At 39.3% G+C, this 24,957-nt stretch overlaps 1 protein-coding gene across 1 annotated transcript in view; it reads left to right on the forward strand.

Annotated features, from left to right (window-relative positions):
- The window catches only part of Galnt7 (polypeptide N-acetylgalactosaminyltransferase 7), an 89,491-nt gene that overhangs the window by 31,332 nt on the left and 33,202 nt on the right, over positions 1-24,957 (forward strand). The window contains exon 3 of the mRNA XM_017801676.2: positions 19,331-19,497. Within this exon, the coding sequence (XP_017657165.1) occupies positions 19,331-19,497 (167 nt within the window). The remainder of the gene's footprint in view (positions 1-19,330; positions 19,498-24,957) is intronic.

Here is a 24,957-nt window from a genome sequence, read left to right on the forward strand (position 1 = left end):
AAATCTGAGTTGGAAGAAACCACACCAAGAGACTAGAAGAAAGGCACCAAGTCGGGGCCAAGAGCAGAGAATCAGTGCTACAGTCCCCACCAACTTAACTGCTGTGCCATGCCTGCACCTAGAGCCCAGCTTTTAAAAATCATTTATCTTTATTTTAGATGTATGAATGTTTCATGTGCATTCATGTAAGTGCACCCATGTCTCGCAGTGCCTAAGGAGGTCAAAAGAGGGTGTCTGATACCCTGGAACTGGAGTTACTGCTGGTTGTTAGCTGCCATGTGGTAGCTGTGAACTGAACCCCAGTCTTCTTGCAAGAGCAGCCAGTGCCCTTAACTGAAGAGCCATCTCTCCAACCCTGATCCCAGCTTCTTAAATTGTGGGTCACACATGGGGTCACGTAGCTGAATGAAGGGGTTGTAAAAATTTGACACTAATAAAAAAGTTGTGACCATGCAAAGACCAAAAATTAGTTCAAAATCAATTGCATAATGAATCCAAAGTGTTTCTGGAAGTGCTCACCCATGTTGCTTTGTAGGATTTCACTGCAGCCATGGTTCTGAATACACAGTGTTGCACATTTTGCACTGTGCTTGACATCATACCATGTACTACCAACAAACGCTGTGTGAACCACCTCAACTCACACTGGAGACTCATAAGTGATGATCTGCAGTGTTTTTACAATGCACATGTTTGTTTTCTACTTTTATAGACACACTGATTTAATTACAGAAAACAAAGATGTATTTTGTGGTTCTGAATACACAGTGTTGCACACTTTGCACTGTGCTTGACATCATACCATGTACTACCAACAAACACTGTGTGAACCACCTCAACTCACACTGGAGACTCATAAGTGATGATCTGCAGTGTTTTTACAATGCACATGTTTGTTTTCTACTTTTATAGACACACTGATTTAATTACAGAAAACAAAGATGTATTTTTCTATTGTCATTTCTCAGCTTCTCAATGTCAAAGTACTATAACTCTGGACTGGATTTTATCCAAATGTTTGATTTTAAAAATTGCTGTTTGGGGCTATAGAAATGGCTTAGCGGTTAAGAGCACTCAGTGGCTGCTCTTGCAGAAGACTTACGTTCGATACCAGCATCTACAAAGCTCAGTTGTAGAGCACATGCTTGTGATCATGGTGACCTATTTGATCCCCAAGAAAAGAAAAAATTACTGTTTGAGTTGCTGGCCAATTTCATAAGAAAAAAGAATCTTTCACTGGAGTTTTGGCTCAAGATTAGTATATAATTTACAACAACTGGGGCTGGAGAGATGGCTCAGCAGTTAAGAGCTGGCTGCTCTTGAAGAGGACCCAAGTCTGGTTCCCAGCACCCACGTGGAGCTAACAAACATCCTTAACTCCAGTTCCAGGGAATCCGATGCCCTCTTCTGGCCTCCAATGACATTGCATGACACGGTGCCCTTACATGCAGGCAAACCACATTTCTGAAATGCCATTAACATGCTCCTGCCATTTTCTTCTGCATGTTTCTGCTAAGTCACAGGCATAAAAATAAATTTTAAAAAACTATTAAAAAATTTCCAACAATTTATGAAATGCCATTAACATGCTCCTGCCATTTTCTTCTGCATGTTTCTGCTAAGCAGAGTTCTCAGCAGCGACAGCTGTGAAAGCGGAATCTTGGGGAGCACCAGCCCTTCTCCGGAATTCTACCTCAGCAAGCCTGAGCTTGGGGACAGGGTGCTGGGGTGCCTGAGAATGCCCTGCTTACACATTGGGGAGTTCTACACAGAGCTGAACAGAGTTGTAAGCATGACAGCTATTGTTTAGAGATCTTTAATTCTCTCTCCTGGCAAACGTGGATCAAAACTTGTCTCATTAAAGTTATTGTGAGGGCCAAATGTGATAGAGACTAAAAAGCGTCAGTCACAATAACAGGAGCCACAATGATTAGAGGTCTTGGGGGTTAGAGGAAGTTCCAGAACCTTCTGGTAAGATCTCTCCATACAAGCACCTGTGGCATTCAACCTCATCTACCACTGTCTTTCATCCTTCTTTCCCACAGAGGCAGAGGAGAGCTCTAAAGAAAGGGAGAAAGCATAAAGCCCTTGACTTCAACGTAGGATGAAGAAATGTTTGCTTTTCTGTTCTAAGAGATCGTGTCTCCAATTTGCATTGAAAGAAGTGAAGAAAAATGTATCATGGGTGTAGGGTTCAGTATTCCAGTCATTCTAATTAAAATGCTTCATAGTAATGAATAGCTTTGTCATTTATGAAGATATAACCCTATAATTCTTTTGACTCTAAGCATCTTTGTAGGCTAGACTAGCATCTAATCAAGAGCATATTGTCCTTGCAAGGGTAGGTTGTCATAACACAGGCTAATTTCTCTGTGACTGGCTCTTGGTTACTACTGTTGCTAAGTGGTGAGGCTGCCCCTCCCTGTCTCTTGCTGTTGTTTTTGGCAGTTTCCGCTTGCAGGGCACATTTTTGTATCCTTGAATATTTGACAGAATGTTCTTGAGTTATCTTGACTTCTTTTTAAATTATTCTATCGATTTAAGTCCTGTTTTGGTATAGTGTTCTTTCAGAGCATACATTTAATTGTAATTGAGAAGGTGTGACTCTATCTCTGTCTTTTACATCTTGGAGGCGGAGGCATCTGCCTATAGAGTGAAAAACTCTACCTAGCTTGCTTCCCCTTACAGTGAGCAGTTTAAAAATGGCAAGCATCGTAACTAACCATCCAGTACTAGGAATTGAACCCAGGGCCTTGCATATGCCAGGCAGGTGCTTTTCTAGCTACATGCCCAGCCCTCTCTTCTTCGCCCAGACAAGATTTCACAAGATTTGACTTGGCAGTTCTCCTGTCTGAGCTTCCCAAATGTCTGGGATTGCAGGCCTGTGCTACCAGGTTTGACTTATAGCTGTTTTAATAACTGCCTTCAGTGGTGAAATGTAGTTTCTGTGCATTTGCATTTTGATATATAGTCAGTTCTTGTTCTTCATAGGTATTTTATATAAAGTGACTGAGTATTACATTGTTCCAGGAGGAAAATACAGGTTTAGGCTTTGCAAGCCCTTGGCCATAACATTTTTCACTGATAAATTCAGAACTGTATTTTGTGTTTGTTTCTGTTTTATCCCCCCTCCCCCCTTATGTACGCTGTTGAGCATTAGATGGCATTCAAGGCCATCAGCACTGTAACTCATGCCTACACAAAGCTTATGTAACACGATTTTCTTCGTAAGGCTCAGCATGGCTTCCTTGTGCTTAGAAATGCTAGATAGCACTTTGGTATTATACTTGGGGCCATTTTAAACAACCAAACTATCAACAAAAAAGGAGCAAAAGGAGAAAAATGTGACACTAAATAGTCTACCAAAAGGACACATTCTCTGTGAGAGTAGAAACAAGGAGATCATCTTGTAGAGGCCTGTTGGGCAGCTCTAGCCTCTACCCTCATCTGTGGGCAAAGGCCATGAATAATAAAGATCCACTAATATAGTAAATGTTTTACCTGTTAATTTATGCCAGAAATAAAATGTAATGACTTATAGGGATGTCAAGAACCAAAAAGTATAGAATATTAAAATTTTCCATTCAGAGAACAGACATAAATTGGCCTACTTTATTAATTATTGTTATTATTGCCTATTATTTCTTTTATTTTCCTCCATCCCTCCCATTCTTCCTTACTTTATCCCCTCCTCCTGTTACATGTCTTACTACTAAAATTGCCTTGGGAAGGAAGCTGGAGTCATGCCAAGCTGTGCTCCACAGTAGCTGCTGCAGTCAGGAGTATGAGCGAGGGAACGCAGACGGCCTCTGTGCTGTCTGGAATACTTATTAGGTTTAGTGCTGAAATAGTCTCTGTTGATTAGTCTCTGAATTTCTGAGGTACTGATGACCATGTAAATGTGATGGTATCATCTGCTCAGGTTCGGAGTGCGTCACCATTTCTAAACCGGTAGCCACTCAATGAATCTGGTCAAGTTATCCCAGTATCTGACCTTGACTTTTACTTGGCATTCTTAGTAATTCTACATTTTATCTCCCCACCTCTGCTCAAGAGAAATAAATATTTCGATCTTTGAACATCAGAAGAGGCAGGTGTGATACCAGGGGTTTCTGGAGGTATCTAATAAAACCAGCCATCCCTCACTACCAACCTTCCCTGCTGATTGTGGGGGAAGTTCTTTATGAAAGTTCTGTGGCTTTTGTAATATGGATAACTTCATGAATAAGTTGAGAATAATTTGGAGGTCACTCGCTACAGGCCAAACTCGGTTTCACTTTTTCTTATAGTAATAACCCTTATAAGTTTCTGTGCTCCCAGAAGAAAGATTTACAGCTACACATCAACTTCAGAAAGTAGTACATTTAGGTATCCAACAGATTCCATCAGATTGCTCCTGCCAGTCTTATTAGTTTCAAAGACTCGAAAAACAGAAGTCACACTGTGTGTTACACGTGTTTAGGGAAGTAGTATTTTAGGAGAAGAATTGTGATATCTTAGACACTGTGGATGCCTCAGAAATAGTCTTCTTTCACGAAGGTTTTAGTTTAGGAAATGAAGAAAATGTGCTCTGGCATGTCACAAGCAAGCTAGCAAACAACACTTTGACATATCAGAGGAGTACTCAGATTGCAGAACATGGGAAAGTCATTTAAATGCATTTACATAAATACAGTTCTTTTGATTACCACAACATGATGTCTGCTCAAAGCTATTTAAAGGCACTTCAAAGTGACACTTTTTTACTAATGAGGTACATAATTGAGCCAGTCCCAGTTGTTCAGACTATCTAGGATTTCCAAGGCTTATGCAAAAAGTATTATTTTTCTACCACATGAAATGCTTTTATTCTTAAGATGGTGATAATTAAATATATTTACTCGATAATATTTGGAACATTGTACTGGAACTCAAGAGCCGGCTTTCCAATTTGGATTTAGAGATCAGCAAAACTTGGCACTGGCCCTGGAAAAGATTTCTTCTACCAGACTTCCTGTATCTTTGTGTTTCCCTTTGCACGTAAGCACATTTATCTTTTTGCTAGCTGCTCCAGCCTTAAAGAAACGGTCTTCTTGGCAGTTCTGTTCTGTGTCATCTAGCTCTGTTCTATTAGCACAGCTACCGACAAGGACTGTATGAAATTAGAAAAATGACCAGCCAGTATCATGATGAAAATGAAATTTGGAGGTACTCTAAGCAGAATTTGTAAATCTTTAAAATATCCTACTATTAAAAATGAGAATGGGTGTAAATAATAATTTTAATTTTTTTATAATTTTTATTTTATGTCCATGAGTGTATTGCCTGCATGTGTCTAAGTGCACCCATGTCCTGCAGTGCCCTCAGAGGGCAGAAGGGGGTGTCAGATCCCCTGGAACTGGAGTTGGATGCTTGTTAACTAGCATGTCGTGCTGGGAATCGAACCCATCCTCTAAAAGAGCAGCCAGTGCTCTTAACCACTTTTCTAGCTCTCCAGCCTTGTTGGTACTATTTTTTTTTTAGATGATAATTATTATTTCATAAATAAATTATACTAAATTTTTTACACATATTTGTGTAACTTTATGTTTTTCCCACAATACTGTTTTGATATTTGTTTGTTTGTTTTTGGTCTTTTTGAGACTGGGCCTCCCCCTACATGTAGCCCCAGGTGGCCTGGACTCACTATGGAGGCCAGGCTGACCTGGATCTCATAGAGATCCACATGCTGCTGCCTCTGGAGCGCCTGAGATTAAAGGCGTAGGCTACCACACATGACTTGTTTTGATATCTTTATGAGAGGAATTCTACTCCCTAGATGATCACAGTTTATTTTGATGGTCTTTTGAACTGTTTCCAGCTTCTCAATATTGTAAAATGCTGTGTGACAAGCAAGGGTGGGGCTCAGTCTTTTCCCATCATTAATTATCTCAGTAGGTCAGAGTTGTAGTGGAATCTCTAGGTCGAAGAATTGATGACCTTTCCTCTACCAGGTTTTGTTTCTCAACTCTAGGGTCCAGTCCCATGTTGCTTTCACCTCATACTGAATGGATTTGTTTTGCCTTCTTCCTTTATATTTTCCTTTGCTTCTTTTTTTCTCTTTCTTTTTAAAAATAGTTTCCCTGTATATTGGCTTATCTGTAGACCTATTAAAAATTCAAGGACTCTAAAGAGAAAATGCAAATGGATGATAAAGTGTTCCAAGTGACAGTTGACAGTAGCTCACTTGCAAAGGTGACATCTGTTAAGTCTTGGGGTTCCTGGACAGATTTTCAGTGAACTAGAATGTTTTCTAGAATTCAGGTTTGAGACTTCCTGCCATCTGCTTTCTACAGGGTGAGAGTTAACATACCCTCTCAGTTCTTATAATTCCATGTCTGGAACAAGCCTCTTGATAACTAAATTCAGCTCATTCTTGGTGTCTTGGCTTCAGAGGATTTTCTGGAAAATTATTGCAGAGATGGAAGAGCAAAGTAAAGCTAGAAAGTAGAGATGTAACTTAGTTGGTAAAATGCGTACCTACCATGCACCAAGCCCCAGCACCACATGATCCTGGTATGGTGGTACAAGCTTGAAATCTCGTCAGTTGGGTGTAGAAACAAGAGGGTCAGGAGTTCAAGGCCAGTCTGGGATACATGAGACCATGTCTAAGAAGAAAGGAAGGGAGAGAGGGAGGAAGGAAGGAAAAGGGAAGAGTAAAAAAACCAAGTTAATGCCAGAAAAGTAGACTATTTTAATGATTACTTGAAATTTTCTCCTCTATAATATTTATTAAATATTCCATATATATCCATTATAGTACATGTTAAATGAACTACATGGCTCCTAATACTTTTAATATGATAAATTGCTTAAATATGGTTAATATATTCTTATTAGCTGCAGAAGCTGACTTCTGTGAATTAATAAATGCTAGCTGTTGCCCAGTACTCTTTTTGACATCTGTAACCAGAATTCTACAATTTAGTCTTTAAAAAATGGCTTAGTGCACCTCCTCATTTTGCTGTAGGGACATTGGGATAAATAGATGTTTAAGATTTCCATAACTGGGCTGGAGAGATGGCTCAGTGGATAAGAGCACTGTCTGCTTTGCAGAAGACCCAGGTTCAAATCCCAGCACCCACATGATGGTTAACAACCATCCATACCTCCAATTCCAGGGGATCTGAGACCCTTTTCTGACCTCCTCAGGCATTGCATGACTCGGGTGCACTTAAATACATGCAGGCAATACACTCATACACATAAAATTAAAATAATAAAATATTTTTAAAATTTTTGCATGCAGCTTGCTTTGTAAACCCCTGCAATACCTAACAATTATCTATTAGGAAATTGTCCACTAACTCCAACCTAAAGTTACCATGCTATTCCTGTCAGTTTCTACCTACCTCTGTTAGTCCTTAACAGTGTTGAAGTTTGCTTTTGGAAGTTCTCTGTATGGTTGATGCAATTTCCTTACATTGTAATTAGAGTGCACTGAGAGGCATTGAATCACCCACAAGCTGATGAAACGTGAAATAGAAGATGACTCAATAAACATCTTGAGGAATGTTTGCAAAGTGTGATTTTCAAATCTGTGTTGAACTTAAATTCCCAACCTGTTCTCTGCACAACTGTTTTTAGTGACTTGCATTTTGGTATGATGCCATTGTCTCTATTGAAACCTTCATAAAAATGAAGCCCAGTGAAACTCATTATAGTATTTACCATAAGAAAACCCATGTTAAAAAAAAATAATAATCCCATCTGGACTTCACATCAAGGATATTACAGTTCTGAACACTGGTCTAACTAGGTTTTACTGCTAGAAAGTTCAAGCCAAACTGGCAGACTTATAAGATGTATCTAGCGTACACCCAGTAGTAGAATTCAAGCTGGTACCATTCATAGTGTGTTCTTTTTTTTAAATTTTATTTATCATTTTTATTTTATGTGTATGTGTGTATTGCCTGTGTGTAGGTAAGTGCACCTGTGTCATGCAATGCCCACAGAGGTCAGAAGAGGCTGTTGGATAGTGTGTTCTTTGTGAACAGTGCCCAAGAATTGTGCACATAGGAGCCCTTCACCCTCTGGCATGCACTTTTAAAACTTCATTTTGTTTCTTTTCTTTGTCTGTTTCCTCTTCTATTTTTAATTTTTGTGTTTTGTTCTGTATGTCCTGTAGGCTGCCTAAATCATCCATGGTATAAAATATACATTAACTAAATCAAAGATACAAACCTTTCTTCGCTTGCGCTGCTAATGTCTGCACATCTGTGCACGCTCCATAGTGTGTTGATCCTTATTCCTGTTAATGATTGTTGTTTTAGCTAAAATATATTGGTGTTCGATAAACTGGCATTTCTATAAAATTAGAATGTGATATGAAAGCATGTATATGAAATGAAAGTCCAATATAGCTATAAGCAGATGGCTCACATTGTGAAATGTTCTTTTTTTTTCTTTCCCAGAGAGTTTTGAAGAAATATACAAGAACATATGTCCTGTCCTAAGACTCTCTGCCAGATTTTTTTTTCTGAAGTGTGGTTTGAGATTTCAGATCATTAACTGGACACATCTGTCTGAGGATGTTTTCCTTAAAGAAAAGCAAAAAATCTTTGAAGGCAGCTATCCCAAAAATATGGTTCAGCATTCTTGGTTTTCCTTAACATATTTAGTGCCCTCAACCCTTCAAACCAGGCAGAACTCTTCCATGCCAAGTACAGTCATTGTTTTTTGGGAATGGGTGGAAATAGAATTTATTTTCCTTTTGCTTTTTAAACATTTGCGTAAGTTATGCTTAGTAAATATGTGATTTAAAGGAAAGAATTTTAAAGCTAGAACCAAGGGATTCATTTTTCAATCTCATTTCTGTTACTATCTCTGACTTTGGGTAAATCATACAGCTCCAGTATCTGTATGTATAAAATGAATGATAATAATGTCTCCCTATTTTGCAAGATTACTATGAAAGTTAGATGAGATAATATGTGTGAAAGAGCTTTGGAAATGGTAAGAGCTATCAGAAATGCATTTCCTGTCTGCGATCAAATGGGCTCTATGCTTAATAGCAGAACCACCATTTATTTGGCTCAAACCTTATCCAACCAACAAGAATACTGGCACCTCAGATTCTTCAGTTCTGAAACTCCACTGGGGATGTCAGACATGTTCTTGGAAACAAATACTCTGATTCCTCATGGATTCATGAATACTCGTGTTCCTGCTCTGTGCTCACCTGTAGTGTCTATCCACTTTGCTGCCCACTCAGCTAGTGTTTACTGATTGCTCAGCCTGGATCTCTGATGCCAACAATCTCCACTGCAAAGAGGCATAGAATAACCAAGTTTGCCATCAATCAGCTGTACGGGTCTCTCCTGTGTCTTCTCCCACAGTTCTCAGAAAGCTGGTTCAGGGCTTCTTCTCTCTGCTGGGCTAGCTGGACACTAACGGAGCTGGAGCATCAGCTGACTGGCCGAGATGCAGCTGATAGGCTTGGAGGCCTCTGGCCCAGGTTTCTTTGGATACCACACACTGAGCTGTACAAAACCCATGCTACCCTCTGGCTCTTTTGGAGCTGTGAGTTTTAACCTTACCACAAGTGTTGAGAATCATCGGTAAGAGGACTCTGGATGGGAACTGAGGGAAAGCAGAGGTGACATCAGGGCCAATGACTAGGTAGCTGTCTCTCACCATTGGGGTCACAGGACACTGGCTGCCTCACGAAGAATATGGAAATGAACACAGAGAAGCTTTTCAAAATGGAGAGAGAGAGAATCGATCAATCAGAGGACAGCTTTGTGAAGTTGATTCTCTCATTCCATCTTAATATGGGTTCTCAAGATCATGTTTTACCTACTAAACCATCTTGCTGGCCCACATAAGAGCTTTTTTTGGGTTTGTTTGTTTGAAAGACAGGGTCTCCCTTTTGCCCCAGCTGGCCTGGAACTCACAGAGATCCGCCTGCATCTCCCTCCTGGATACATGGGATTAAAGGCCCATGCCACCATACCAGGCTCACATACAAACTTTTGGGTGAGCTATCTAGACCAGAGGGGGCCACAAGTGTGAGGGCAGGTGATGGTGCTGCTCTTGGTTACAAATGCCACAGAAGGCAGCAACTGTCACTAGTTCTTTTGTAGCTCTTGGCCGTGAGATTCAGCCTGGGAGCTGGAGATTTCTGGTTCTGCTAGAATAAATAAGCCTGTTTTGCTGAAACTGCCCCCTCTCCTCCAATCCATTGATTGTTTGAGACATGAAATAAACCTCAGCATCTCAACTCTACCCAGAACATAAAAATTAGGCCCAGGAATGTGATAGAACAATCCAATTGGAAGTTGGGGGCACTTGTCTTAAAAACCTTTTCCCAGGTTGCAGACACCTGTGATTTACTGAGACTGAGCTGTTTGGGAGAAGTGGAGCTGACACCACCCGCTGGCCTTACGTTCATGCTTGCTTCTGTTTCCTGCCTTCCAGCCTTGGCACCATAAAGTATACTCCAGGCAAGGATTATAGTTAACAGCTGTATTTTCACCATTACTTAGTTTTGATCTGGCATGTGATAGACTTGAAAATTTTTTCCAGGCCCAACCATTAATTCTGTGTTCATCAATTTGATTTTCAACCCCCTAAAAGAGCAGAAATTTAAGATTTATTATTCTGCCTGTCAATATTTGATTCATTAGTGAAGAAAGTAGATGGTGTTCTGTGACATAAGACAATGCTGAAAAAGAATAGACCCATAAAATATTTCAAAATGAAATCAACAAATATGAATTGAGGATTGTCATAGTACGTGAAATGCTATTTGGGCTAAGCGCAGAATGGAAGCTGAGCTTTGTTGACATTTTCATTTTTCATATAATAAGGACAAATGAATTCTATTACTAGAGAATGAATTTTGACCTTCAAGAGAGAACTGACTAATAAGAACATTAGGGAAAAGTAATTAGTCAAGGAAAAGAACACAAGCTCTGCATGGAATAGAAGTAGACTTGGAGAAAATGGTTAGATAAAAAACAAATTGTAGGGGCTGGAGATAGCTCAGCAGTTAAGTACACTGGCTGCTCTTGCAGAGGACCAGGGTTCGGTTCCCAGCAACCACATGATAGCTAAAAATCATCCATAATTCCAGTTCCAGGGGATCTGACACCTTCTGATCTCCATAGGCATTGTACAACATGGATACACTTACATACATGCATGTAATAATACATTTATACATGTAAAATAAAATAATAGTAATAAATAAAATATTTAAAAACCAAACTGTAACCTTGACTTCATTGGATCTAGTCAAAAGAATATATTATTAAGAAAGGACCAGTATACATGAAGTCTAGAATAGAGTAACCAAAGAAAAACTGATCATTTAAACCCCCTTCCCCGCTTGCAGCTATCCATTAGAGAGGGGGCCTGAATGAGCTAGTAAGTCTGGTTAGCAAACGTGTACAAGGATGCATGGAGCTTTCAAAATTGTGAGGCACCAACCATTCTAACAAATTCTAAGCTGACCAAGTAAGCCGATTGTAACTAGTTTGTAGTGATGACAAGATTACAGAACTTGAGGACTTTTTCCGTCTTATTTCTAATTAGTATCTTATATTTTCAATTTTGTTAACATGTAATTCTCTAATGTTAATGTTATTCATCTAAAGTATTTTTAGGATCTACCAGGTAACAGCACCTGGAGAGGCCATCTCTAGCTTATCTTTCTGTGACTTCACCAATGATCAGAGAGATCATCAATCTCAAATTTTAAGAGAAATTGATAAGTTGCTCGGTTTATTGAGTTGATAAAAAGTGAAGATCTCGTTTTAGTCTATGGATTTATATATATGTAATGTGTATATTATTAATATAGTATTATATATATAAAGAACTGAAGTCTACAGAAATGCTGGTTGTGTTAGATGTGAATTAGTTGCTTAGAAACAAATCTATCGACCTAGCTTAAGCTAAAATAGGTAGGTAAAGAGAAGTACTGTTTGAGAGGATGTAGGCTGTTTCATCAAACCCAAGATTACACAGTACTTGCTATGGTCATTGGAGACTCAAAACCAGGAGATGAAAAACTGAGAAGAAACTGTCTCTTGAACACTCATAGACACTCCTCTCCACTTGCTTTTCTCCATTTCTCTGTAAGCGTCTCCCTGCGCAGCCCTTACCTCTCCGTACACCAATATAGACAACTGACTCAAGTCACAGAAGCTCTAAGTCCAGGGAGAAGGACTCTGATTGGCCCAGCTGTGACAAATGCCCCCTACTAGTTCATTCTCCTGGCCCAGGGATGACATCATATTATCTGCTACTGGGGAGCTGCTCCTGAAGGACAATCTTATAGAAAGACCTTGATAGAACTATGTGAAAGACAGCTTTCAGTAGACAATCTAAGCATGTGTTCGAGCATAACATCCCCCCTCAAATTCAGATTCTGTCTGGAATACAAAAGCAAGTAATAGAGAAATTGTTTGGGCATGGTATATATATTTTAACATGAGAAAAAAACGAGGCATACAGTTCCCTCATTGTTAGGATGATCTGCATATTGAAATTTGTAATGGCTCTTTAAGAGTGCATTAAATTTACTGTAGCTTTTGAAGTTTCTTCTTATTTTTAAATTTTTATTAGATTCTTCATGTGTGTTGTATGCCCACATGTACACAAGTTGGTTTTCTCCTTCCATGAAGTGGGTACAGGTTTCATAGCAAGCGGTACAACCCACTAAGCCATCCCACTGGCCCCCAAGGCCTTAAAAGCTTTTTACAGCACCAGATGTTGAGGAACTTACCAGATGATTTTACGTGAAAGTCTTGTCAGTCATCCAAAGACACTGGAGAAAGGAGGAGAAGTCTGAGGAAACGGGAGAAGGGAAAATATTGTCTTATGGTTTCAAAGGGAAGAGAGCAAGTTTGGTTGTGGAGATGTGACAGTGACGTGAGATAAGATCCTACGGGAGATGACTTAGGCACACAGAGTCAGCATCAAGTGTCAGCATGAGTCCATGACAAGAAAACAGGTCAGACTCCAATCTGTATCTGAAAGAAGACATAAACTTACTCAGTAGACACGGAGACTATTTGAACCCTACACATCTCAGTTTAGCAAGGTGTTTTTGTAAAGTTTTCAGATCTCTGTGGACAAGGTACAGAAACATAATTTGAATAGGAGTGCATTTGGGTGAAATAGTGATGGAGTTTTTCCATCCTCTCAGAGGTAACACGTAGCTAAAGGCACAATACTTGATCTTATGTTTAACTATATAAACAGTAGATGAAGAGATAGAAATCATACTAACCCAGTTTTCAACATAGAAAGCTCAGAGGAACAGTTATACACAAGGTATAAGCTCATCCAAGAGAGCAGGACCAGCTACATCCAGCATCCAAATCAATAGTGTGAAATTCAAGTAAGTGTCAAGACAGTATGTGCAGTGTTATCATCATTAAAATATAGACTTGATAGTAATTTATGGAGAAAAGTTCTAGGGATTTGGAGCTAGAACATGATATGGTTACAAAAATGCAGGGCTAATATAGTTTTAGATTGTACTTAAAAAGGAATTATACCCAAATTCAGGTTGAAGTATCGCTCCCTTATGTTGGCTGATTATAATTTTTTTTCCAGAAACACACTGGTAAACTATATCCAGAGAGTGATGAGAGAAAGTGAAAATTTTAACTTTTTGGTAGACAATTTTGTAATTTGCTGTGTATGATGCACTTTAGGGACTAGGTGTCATAGCGTATCTTCAAGTGAGGGCTTGGTGGTGCACAGAAACTCCACACATATGTCTGCTCTCCCAAGTCTATTGAATTTGATCAACTGGGTTTATCAGTATTAATTCTCCTTTCATTGAAAATAGTATTCATTTCTAAATGCTAAGTTAAATTTTATATCTGTATTACCAATATTAGTTAGGCATTGTGTGTGAGCCCTGTTTCAGGTACATTGTAAGCCTTTTTTTTTTTTAACTTCCTTTTAACACTTAAGTGAAGAAAAGTGTTTTTAGATGGAGGCAGGAAAAGCTTTTTATTTATTTAAAACTGAAATTAGATAGTTTCAAAAAATAATCAGTGTTTCTCAAGTTAGGGGTTTGACACCTATGCCTAAGGATTCTCCCCTGTTAGATTTGACTGCTTGCAGAATTAACAGAATAGAATCTGAAATTATTCTTTATTGAAATAAAGACTTGCAGTGAACAATCTGGAAGATACAACCGTTAAAGGGGGAAAAAATGAGTAACTTCCTCACACAATTAGACAAGTATATGCACACAGTACTGTAGGTAAATGACAGTATATGTGAATTACAGAAACTTACAACCTAATTGTTTTTCATAGTCTTCTTAATTAGATAAATTTATCAATAAAGTGAAATTAGTTAAAATTCTTTGAAACTAATTTTTTTAAATTTGTGTGTCTGTGCATGCACGTGTGCATGTATAACACATGTGTGCCAGTGTTTGTGGAGGCCAGAAGAGGGTGACAGATCTTTTAGAGCTAGAGTTATAGGTGGTTCTGAGCCATTCCACATAGGTGCTGGGAACTGAACTTGAGTTCTTTAGAAGAGCATCAAATGCTCTTAACTGCTGAGCCATCTCTCTAGCCCCCACAACAAGGTTTTATAAGTACAAGTATTAGAAATACAGCTTATATAGGGATAGTTTAAGTAAACTGTCATACACATTTCATTTTTGGTTTTGAAATCTACTTTTGTAAATTATGAAAATGTCACTGTAAAAATGCTTTTGGGAGGCTGGAGAAATGGCTGACTGGGTAAGAACACTTGATGTAGAAGCATCAGAGCATGAATTTGAGTCCCCAGCACCCATATATATATTTTTTAAAGCCAGACATTGTCCACACATGCTTATAACCCCACGTTATATGGGGCATGCTAGTCACCAACATAGCTCCAGTCTCAGTGAGAGACCCTATCTCAAAGGAATTCACATGTACTTACATGTACACGTGCATACACCCCACTACACACAAATGCTTTTTGTCTTTTCTTCTGATCAAGCACTTAGCTCACAAATTGAAAATATTCAGTAAAATCACATGAAGGACCAGTCCATCTTGCATGCTTCTAATAGGAATGTGAATATTTGTGATCAGAGCAGTTCTCCAGTGTAGCTGAACGACTATTGTCCTTGATGCTAGAAGACTGAAAAGCTCTCTTGAAAATTTGAGATGCTGGAGAACAGAAATGAGTCAGAAACATGTAACAAAACCCATCTGCTTAAACGTGGCTTCTCATTGCCACTGGGCATCTTTCACATTACAACTAACTGGGTTATACACAGAGGATACAGTCAAGGCTGATAAGTGGATTCTTGAAAGCTCAGAGTGCCAAACCCTGTGTGTATTTATACTATGTATTTTCTTATACATATATTCCTATGGCAAAATGTGGTTTATGGCTTAAACATCATAAACAATTAACAGAATTAACTTAGTAAAATATAATTAAAACAATATACAATATAACAATTATACAATAATAAAAGTTTGACAGTACAGCTCCCCCAATATCTTACTGTATAGTACTCTATTACTGAATCATGTTGTGACCATAAGTAACTAGAACTCAGAAAGCAAAATTTCAGATAAAGGGAGACTACAGTATTAAAAATTTGCACCATGATGCAAAATAGGGATTTTACTTCAATATCATGGACTGACCTTTCTTTTTTTCTTTCCTTCTTTCTTTCTTTCTTTCTTTCTTTCTTTACACATTTATTTATTTAGCATGTGTGGAGATTAGAGGTCAACTTGAAGGAATCCGTTCTTTCCTTCTATCATGTGGGTGCGGGGATCAAACTCAGGTCATCAAGCATGTCAAACGGTGACAGGCACCTTTACCTGCTGAGCCATCTTGTCAGCCCAGGATATTTTTCTTTACCTAGTCTCCATATAAAGGCATTGAATGCAATGGCTCTTCTCACAGGAACAAACCAGAAAAGCTGCCAAAGAGCTAAGTTTTTTCAAGAACCTGCATTCATTCAGACTGTTCATGGCAGATGGAAGCTTGTAATGAAAAGGAATTTGGTCCATGTTGCCCTACAACTCTAACTGGGCCATCTACTCAGCCCAAGGCCCACACTCCCTCTCTAGAGCAGTTCTGGACTCCAGAGGTCTCTACTCTCTTCCTTTCCCCTCTAGCCTCCACTGGCAAAAAAAGTCATGCATCCTAAGGTATTGCAGGTGATTCTGGCCTGCTTCCACCTCATCTCTGCTGCCTCCTTCTGGCTCTGTCTCCTTGGGTTCATTGAACTCTTCATCAGCTACTGAGAAATTAGCAGCTCTCTCAGTAGCTCAGCCTGGCCTAGAACTCATATGTAACCAAAGGTGGGCTTGAACTGATCTTTCTGACTCCACAGACCAAGTGCTGGGATTACTTACAGGCACAAGTCACCACACTTGGCTCTTCATCTGCTTTGGTTACATTCTGTCCTCTTGTTTCTTCCAGAATTTTCTACCTCTCCCTACTAGGAGACCTTTCTACTTCCTTTTTCCATGGTAAAGGAATGACCCCTCTTCCACAGAATATAGAACCATCTGGACTTACTACTTCTCAAGGGCCCCTCAGAATAAGATTATGAGGTAGAGAGTGGACATTACTAAAGAAAAAAAAGACATCAAGTGGCTTTCAAAAATATCATCCCCAGTCACAGAACAGCTGTTGTATGTTAGCTGCTGCGAAAATGGCACTGAACAAAATAGATGCGGTTCCGGCCCTTAATGAACTTACAGTCCTGAGCACCTTGTAGATAAGATTCTTATACAAGGATACAGAGGTATGTACATGTGGATGGTCACTGTAATGTTATTTGTAGAACAAACTGAAATGTCCATCAACAAGGACGTTATTAAAATAATTATGGAATAGTACATACTATGGAGTATTATAAAATAGTTTAAAGCTATTAGCTCTGTCTATTCCTGCTCATATAGAAGAATCTATATTTATTCATTTGAGTATAGTATGTGTGGTCCACATGCATGTGTGTGTGCGTGTGTGCATGCATGTGTCATTTACATCAGATGTCCTGCCCTGTTGCTCTTCAGCTTATTCCCTGCTAAAGAGTCTCTCACTAAACCTGAAGCTAGGCTGGTGGCTAGGAAGCCCCAACAAATCCTCTTGTCTCTGTTCCCCACCATGCTGGGGTTATGAGCACATGTTCAATCACACCCAGCTTTTTAATGGGTTCTAGGATCAAAACTCTGATCCTGGTGCTTACTCAGCAAGCACTCTTACCTACTGAGCCATCTCTCCAGCCCCCTTTGCATATACACACAGGCATATGGCTGCGTGAACATAGACTAAAAACATATAGCTATGCATTAACAGTATTCTTCTAGAAAGTGAGATTTGACATACTTAGAGAGAGAAGAAAAGGCAATTTTTACCTTGGCTTTTAAACCTCCATATAGTTTCAGAGCTGGCAAGATGGCTCGGTGACTGTAGGCACTTGCTGCCAAGCTTGATAACCTGAGTTCGGTTCCCAGGACCTACATGGTGGAAGGAGAGAAAAAGCTGTCCTTTCACTTTGACGTGTACAGAGTGGCATGCACATGTGCATACACATACACACACACACACACGTGCATACACGCACGCATTCGTGCCCATGCATGCACAATAACTAAATAAAATGTAATAAGACCAAAAACCCCTTCTATATTGCTTACTTCATAAGTTGTGCATTACTTTTATAGTTTTTAAAACAAAGACTATCAAAAGAATAGAAAAGTATAACCAGAATTGTGCAGTCTAGATTGCGGTTTTAGAATTAGTATTTCAAACTGTAATCTTTCAAACTGTAATCGGTAACAGGAGATGGATAGAGTGAACAGCACACTCCTTTCAGCGCTCTTTCCCCTTGTCCTCAGGTGATCTCCATGGAGTTGCCCAGGACGGGGAAGGTGGCCTTAGGTGACCCTGCCTCTCCTTTCCCTCTTTCAGTCTTGATGTTCCCAACTCCTTCCCATCTCCCACTCCTAAATTCCCATCTTTCTGTTTCCCCAAGTGCCATCTCCTGCCTTGAAGACATCAAGTCCCAAATATCCTTTCAAGTTTTAAATGTTTTCACCAATTCTAGTGTATGTTGGAAATCAAAATTACAGTTCTCCAAAGCTAGTCCTGGGGCATTGAACTTAGGGGAAGAATATGTTGCCTAGGTCTCTGTCTGTATGGGTCACAGTTTGTTTGGGGAAATTAGTACCCCTACCTGTTTGAAATTAGATTTGTGTTGCTCTTCGTATATTAGCTCCTCTCCTGAAACACTCATTATAACTTATGATGTTGGTATTATTAGAAATTTTACTGATCATTTGTGTGTGTGTGTGTGTGTGTGTGTGTGTGTGTGTGTGTGTGTGTGTAGAGGAGAGGACAACTTTGTGGAGTAAGTTCTGTTTTTGCACCTTTATGTGGGGTCCAGGAATCGTCAGCTTTCCAGGCTTGCTTGACAGATACCCTTACTCGCTGAGCCATCTCACAGACCCAAAATTTGTATTTTCCCACTTACATGTTTTGAGCGTACTTCTCTGAAAGAGCATTTAGCTCCTCCTAACTTGGTATTCTCCCTTTTCAGAACATGCCCACAAAGACTTGCCTGGTTCTAGTCTGCTTCACTCCCTGTTCTGAGATCCCTCATGTAGGAAAAAGCTTTCCAACAGCTGTGTTCCTGCTGCCATTGTTTCAGATACTCTTTTGCAGCATAGCTCTAAACAGTATCAGGACTGTATTCATTCACTAGTAGATTTTGCATAGCCTCCTATATGTCCCTGGTTGGCCTGTTTAATTTTTTTTTTTTTCCTGTCTTTTTGAGACAGGGTCTCTCTGTAGCCACAGCTGGCCTAGAACTCACTATGTAGACTGGGATGGCCTGGAACTCACAGGGATCTGCCTGCTCTGCCTTCGGAGTGCTGGGAATAAAGGCATATGCCACCATGCCTGGCCATTAATTTATTTTTTTTAATGTTTTCACTGCCAATTAGAAGTATTCACTTAAAGCTCAAGTTTCCCAAAGGAAAATAAAGGAATATCTATGCCACAAAAGCCAATAACATCCTGGTAGCTTTAAATAATATGTTTGTTATCCTCCACATTAATTCATAAATTAGTTCTTTTATCACACAATGTGCTGACTACCAAGGAGCTTTATCTAGGAGGACTTGATGAATGGCTGCTTCTCTTTCATCTTGTGTTTGTGCTGAAATCTGAGAGGCAAGGCGGTATTTCATTGTTTCTCTTTGGTGAAGTCAGTGATAATCCAATCAGAAAACACAATTGTAGTGACTTTGGAGGAAAGCATTATGGATTGCCTCTAAACAAATATGATGAATTTTTTTTTTTTTTGCAGGTGCAAGTATTGGCATTATGATGAAAACCTGCTCACCTCAAGCATAGTTATTGTCTTCCATAATGAAGGATGGTCAACCCTCATGAGGACAGTCCACAGTGTCATCAAACGGACGCCAAGGAAGTATTTAGCAGAAATAGTGTTAATTGATGATTTCAGCAATAAAGGTAATGGCTGTAGACTTGACATATCTGTTACTAAGTTGCTACTGTGACAAGCATTGTATATGCATTATTTTGTTTAGTCCTAATAGTAACCTTTAAAATATTGTAGTTTTCTCTGTCTTACACAAGAGACTCAGAGAAATCAATTAACTTGCTAACAGTTACAGAGATAGTAATTAACTGCTAGATCCAAATTCATGAGCTCAAGTCTTTTTTCAACCTTTGCCTCTTATGCTATATGAATTCTATGGAGCTTGGGGTTTACAAAACTCAACTATAGGGATAACTTACTGAAAACACAACTGCATGTACTTGGCAACGCCACCTGAAACTCCATCCATAGTTTCAAACTGAAATCTGCATACCTGTTTCACAGCCTTCATTCTGCATTTAAACAATGATGCAGATACTGAATTTGTCCTAAAACAGGGATGTATTAGTTACTTTCCTGTTGCTATAACAAAATGCCTGACAAAAGCAGCCTAAGAAAGGAAGGTTTATTTTGGCTCCCAGTTTGCAGGTATAGTCCAACATGGTGGGGAAGACATGGTGAAAGGAACTTAGCACAGCTGGTTACCTTGAGTTTACACTCAGGAAACAAGGAGATAAATGCTGGTGCACTGCTCACTTTGCTTTTCTTTAGTATAGGACCCCAGTCTGTAGAAGGCTCCCACCTACATTTAGGGTGGGTGTGGGTCTTCCCACCTCAATTAATCCAGTCTGGAAACTCCAGCACAGACATGCCCAGAGATTTGTCTCCTAGGTGATTCTAGACCCTGCCAAGTTGATGATATTAGCATTGTACTATCATATGCTTTTATAAATAAAGAAAGCATCCTTTAAGCTTAGTTTATTCTGTATTTGACTTAGGAAATTAAATAAGTTATTTGGGGGAAGGGTTAGTGCATGTTTGTGTGTGTATTTAAGACAATCTCCTGTAGCCCAGGCTGGCCTCTTTTGTAGCTGAGGATAACCTTGAATTTCTGATCCTCCTGCCTTCAACATCCAAAGTGCTGGGATTACAGGCTGGCACCTGGATTGTTTTTAATCCTTTTAAAAAATTATTTTTTTAAATTTTATGTGTATTAGTGTATTGCCTGCATGTAGGTCGATGCACCTTTGTCAAGCAATGCCCGTGGATATCAGAAAATGGCATTGGATTCCGATGGAACTGGAGCTACGGACAGTTGTTACCCACCATGTGGGTGCAGGAAATTGAACCCAGGTCCTCTGCAAGAACAGCCAGTGCTCTTAACTGATGAGCCATCTCTCCAACCCCTAAAGCTAATTTTTAAAAATTAGTTCTGTAAATACACTATTGCAAGTTAAAGATATATTCTTAATGACATAAATAAGAAAATATAATGTTGTAGCTCAGATCCTAAGTCAGCATGCAAATAAAAATACAATTTTACCACTATAACCCAAATTTGTTTATTTATTTATTTTTCCTTGACACAAAACAGAACTGAACCTTTGAAAACCAAGTGAAATGTTCAACTACTCGGTAAGAGCATGATGTTTGCACTTTGGCAAATAAGCTTTGTGAAAGTGTTTTCTGTGTAAGGATGAGACTACTGAAGGCAGTGTTAGTTAGGGGTGAAGACAGAACATGGGTAGCATTAAAATCCCCTTCAGAGCAGGTTTATACAGCTTCTTCCATCCAAAACTCAATTTAGAACTCTCAAGGTCTGGATAAACGCTTGCTGTTTTTCCTCGGACATGTCTAGAATCTTGATCTGCACACACATGCTAGCGTTGGGAAAAATAGAATTATGACTTCTTTCTTTTCCTCCTCATTTTTGTACAGCTGATCACTTTTTCCAATTATTTTTAATTACTTATAGATGTATAGCTTTACATTCTTCAATTAAAGTGAATGCATTTAACTTAAACATCTAGGTTGCAACTTTCTTTTTTCTTAATGTATTTTATTTATTATTTTTATTTGGTGTATGAGCGTATTGCCTGCATATATGTGAGTGCACCCATGTCAGGAAATGCCTCGGAGGTCAGAACCCTGGTCTTCTGTAAGACCAGTCAGTGCTCTTAAGCACTAAGCCATCTCTCCAGCCCTGGTTGCAACTTTGTATAACAGGAATGTTTATGTCAAGAAAAGTCCTTTCCTCAAGACAAGCATTTGAAAATATGCTTTAAGGTGATACCGTTGGCCCTACCAACAGTAATTTCTAGGCTTTTAAAAAAAATCTAAATCCAGCCGGGGGCCATCACTGCTTCCTGATCCTTTGCATCCACACTGACCCAGTTCCTTCTCGAAGTCCCTGGGAGCCCTCTGGCCCTGGTCCCGCCCTCATCTCCCTCTGCTTCCCTGGGCCTGTACAACCTGCTGGCCTCTCTCCTGGGTAAGTCGATCACACCCTCCGTGCCTTGACTCCCCCAGCTTCATTCACGTTCCCATTGCCCTTTCTCTCCTCCTAGCCTGGGTACTGTCCCATTCCTTGTCTTGGTACCCCAGACACCGGGGAACCACCACTGCTTCCTGATCCTTTACATCCAGACCAACCCAGTTCCTTCTCTGGTCCGAGGAGCCCTCTGGGCCTGGTCTCGCCACCTCCCTCTGCTTCCCTGGGCTGCACGGCTGGACCACCAGCCTCTTTCCTGGACACCGGGGCTGACCTCTCAGCCCCAGGGCAACCATTGCTTCCTGATCCCTTCATCCAGACTAACCCAGTTCTTTCTCTAGGTTCCCGGGAGCCCTCTGGGCCTGGTCCCACCTGAACCTCCCTCTGCTTCCCTGGGCTGCAAAAGAACAATTATAAACATGATGAAAGAATTCAGTGAATTTAAAGAACACACAAACAAAGAAATCAAAGATGAAGGAAGAGAAGGATAAACTTCTGAATGAATTCAGGAAAGAGCTAGAAATACTGAAGACTACTCAGGCTGAAATGAAGAAGGAAGTAAAACACTCAGTAAGCCAATTAGAAACAACAAGAGAAAGCCTCACCAATAGGATGAATGAAATGGAAAACAGGATATCAAGACTGGAAGATAAAGTGGATGAACTAGACCACTCAAGCAAAGATTATGAAAAATTTAAGAAATTTAAGAAATTTAAGAAAATTTAAGAAATACAGGAATTGTGTGACAACATAAAAAGACCAAACTTAGGAATCATAGGCATACAAGAAGGAGAAGAATCCCAAGATAATGGCATGGACCAGATCTTCAACAGAATTGTGGAAGAAAATTTCCCAAAATTAAAGAAAGACATGCCCATACAAATACAAGAAGCATATAGAACACCAAACAGACAGGACCAGAACAGGAACTCTCCACGGCACATCATAGTAAAAACACTACATGCACAAAACAAAGAGAAAATTCTGAAAGCTGCAAAAGAGAAACAACAAGTCACATATAAAGGAAAACCCATTAGGATTACAACTGACTTTTCAGTGCAAACTATGAAAGCCAGAAGAGCCCGGACAAAAGTAATCCCAGTTTTAAATGGCCGCAGAGGCCAACCCAGATTACTATATCCAGCCAAAATGTCTACTATAGTGAAGGGGTAAGAAAAATCTTCCATGACATAAATACACTGAAGGAATTCATGTCCATAAAACCAGCCCTTCAGAGAGTTCTGGAAGCAATACAAAGAGCTGAAGAAAGGAACAGCTATACCCAAGGGGTTGCGGAAAGAAATTCAATGAAGGTATAACTGTGGAAAAGTACAGCTATATCAAGAATAGTAACAGAAATAAAAATGACAGGATTCAATACCACCCATCTTTCATTAGTAACTTTCAATACTAATGGACTGAACTCCCCAGTCAAAAGACATGTACTAGGTGAATGGATTAAGAAACAAAACCCATCTCTTTGTTGTCTGCAAGAAACTCATCTCACTTTCAAGGACAGGCACTATCTTAAGGTAAAAGAATGGAAAAAAATATACCAAGTGAGTGGTACTGAGAAAAAAGCAGGCATTGCAATTCTAATATCTGACAAAATAGACTTTAAACTAAAACTAATCAGAAGAGATAAAGAGGGCCACTTCATTCTGATCAAAGAAACAATAAACCAAGAGGCTATCACAGTCATGAACATATATTCACCAAACTCTGGTGTACCCAACTTCATAAAAACAATATTACAGGACTTTAAGACCCAGATTAATCCCAACTCATTAATAGTAGGGGACTTCAATACCCCACTGTCTCCATTAGATAGGTCAACAGGGCAGAGAGGTAGTAGAGAGACATCTGAATTAAGCAATACCATATATCAAATGGACCTAACAGACATCTACTGAGTATTCCACCCATGCAACATAGGACATACTTTCTACTCAGCACCCCCAGGAACCTTCTCCAAAATCAACCATATACTGGGGCACAAAACAAACCTCAACAAATACAAAATGATTGAAATAATTCCATGCATTCTATCAGACCACAATGCAATAAAACTTAAAATCTATACCGGAAGAAGCCCTAGTCACTACATGAACACATGGAGATTAAACAACACACTAATGAATGATGAATGAGTCAAAAGAGAAATTAAGAAAGAAATAAAAATATTCCTGGAACTAAATGAAAAGGACAATACAACACAACAAAACTTCTGGGACACACTGAAAGCAGTCCTTCAAGAGACGCTTATAGCTCTAAGTGCCTACATCAAAAAATCGGAAAGAACACAAAACTTCTTGCAACTCAAGACACTTGAAAAGCAACAACAAATGAAACCCAAACCCAGCAGACAAGAAGAAATAACAAAAATCGGGCAGAAATTAATGAAATTGAAACAAAGAAAACAGTACAAAGAATCAATGAATCCAAGAGCTGGTTCTTTGAAAAGATAAACAAGATTGACAGACCACTAGCCCAGTTAACCAAAAGAAAGAAAGAGCACCTCCAAATCAACAAAATCAGAGATGAAAGGGTAAACATCACAACAGACACCAGAAAGATACAGAACATTATAAGGGAATATTTTAAAACCTATATGCTACTAAATTTAAAACCTAAAAGAAATGGATGGTTATCTAAAGGCATGGTAACCATCAAAACGAAACTAAGAAGATATTAACAGCTTAAACAGACCCATAACACAAAAAGAAATTGAAACAGTAATACAAAAACCTCCTGACTAAAAAAAGCCCAGGACCAGATGGATTTACAGCAGAATTCTATCAGACATTTAAAGAAGATCTACAGCCAATACTATCTAATTTATTCAAAAAAATAGACATGGAGGGAGAACTTCCAAATTCCTTCTATGAAGCCAGCATCACTCTAATGCCAAAGCCAGGTAAAGATACAACCAAAAAACAAAACTAGACCCATATTTTTAATGAACATAAATGCAAAAATTCTCAACAAGATACTTGCAAACCACATACAGACACACATCAAAAAGATCATCCACCATGATCAAGTCAGCTTTATCCAAGAGATGCAGGGACGTTTCAATATATGTAAGTCAATAAATGTA

Source organism: Nannospalax galili, unplaced genomic scaffold (assembly GCF_000622305.1).
Source record: "Nannospalax galili isolate Female #2095 unplaced genomic scaffold, S.galili_v1.0 scaffold461, whole genome shotgun sequence".
Taxonomy (NCBI): Eukaryota; Metazoa; Chordata; class Mammalia; order Rodentia; family Spalacidae; genus Nannospalax; species Nannospalax galili.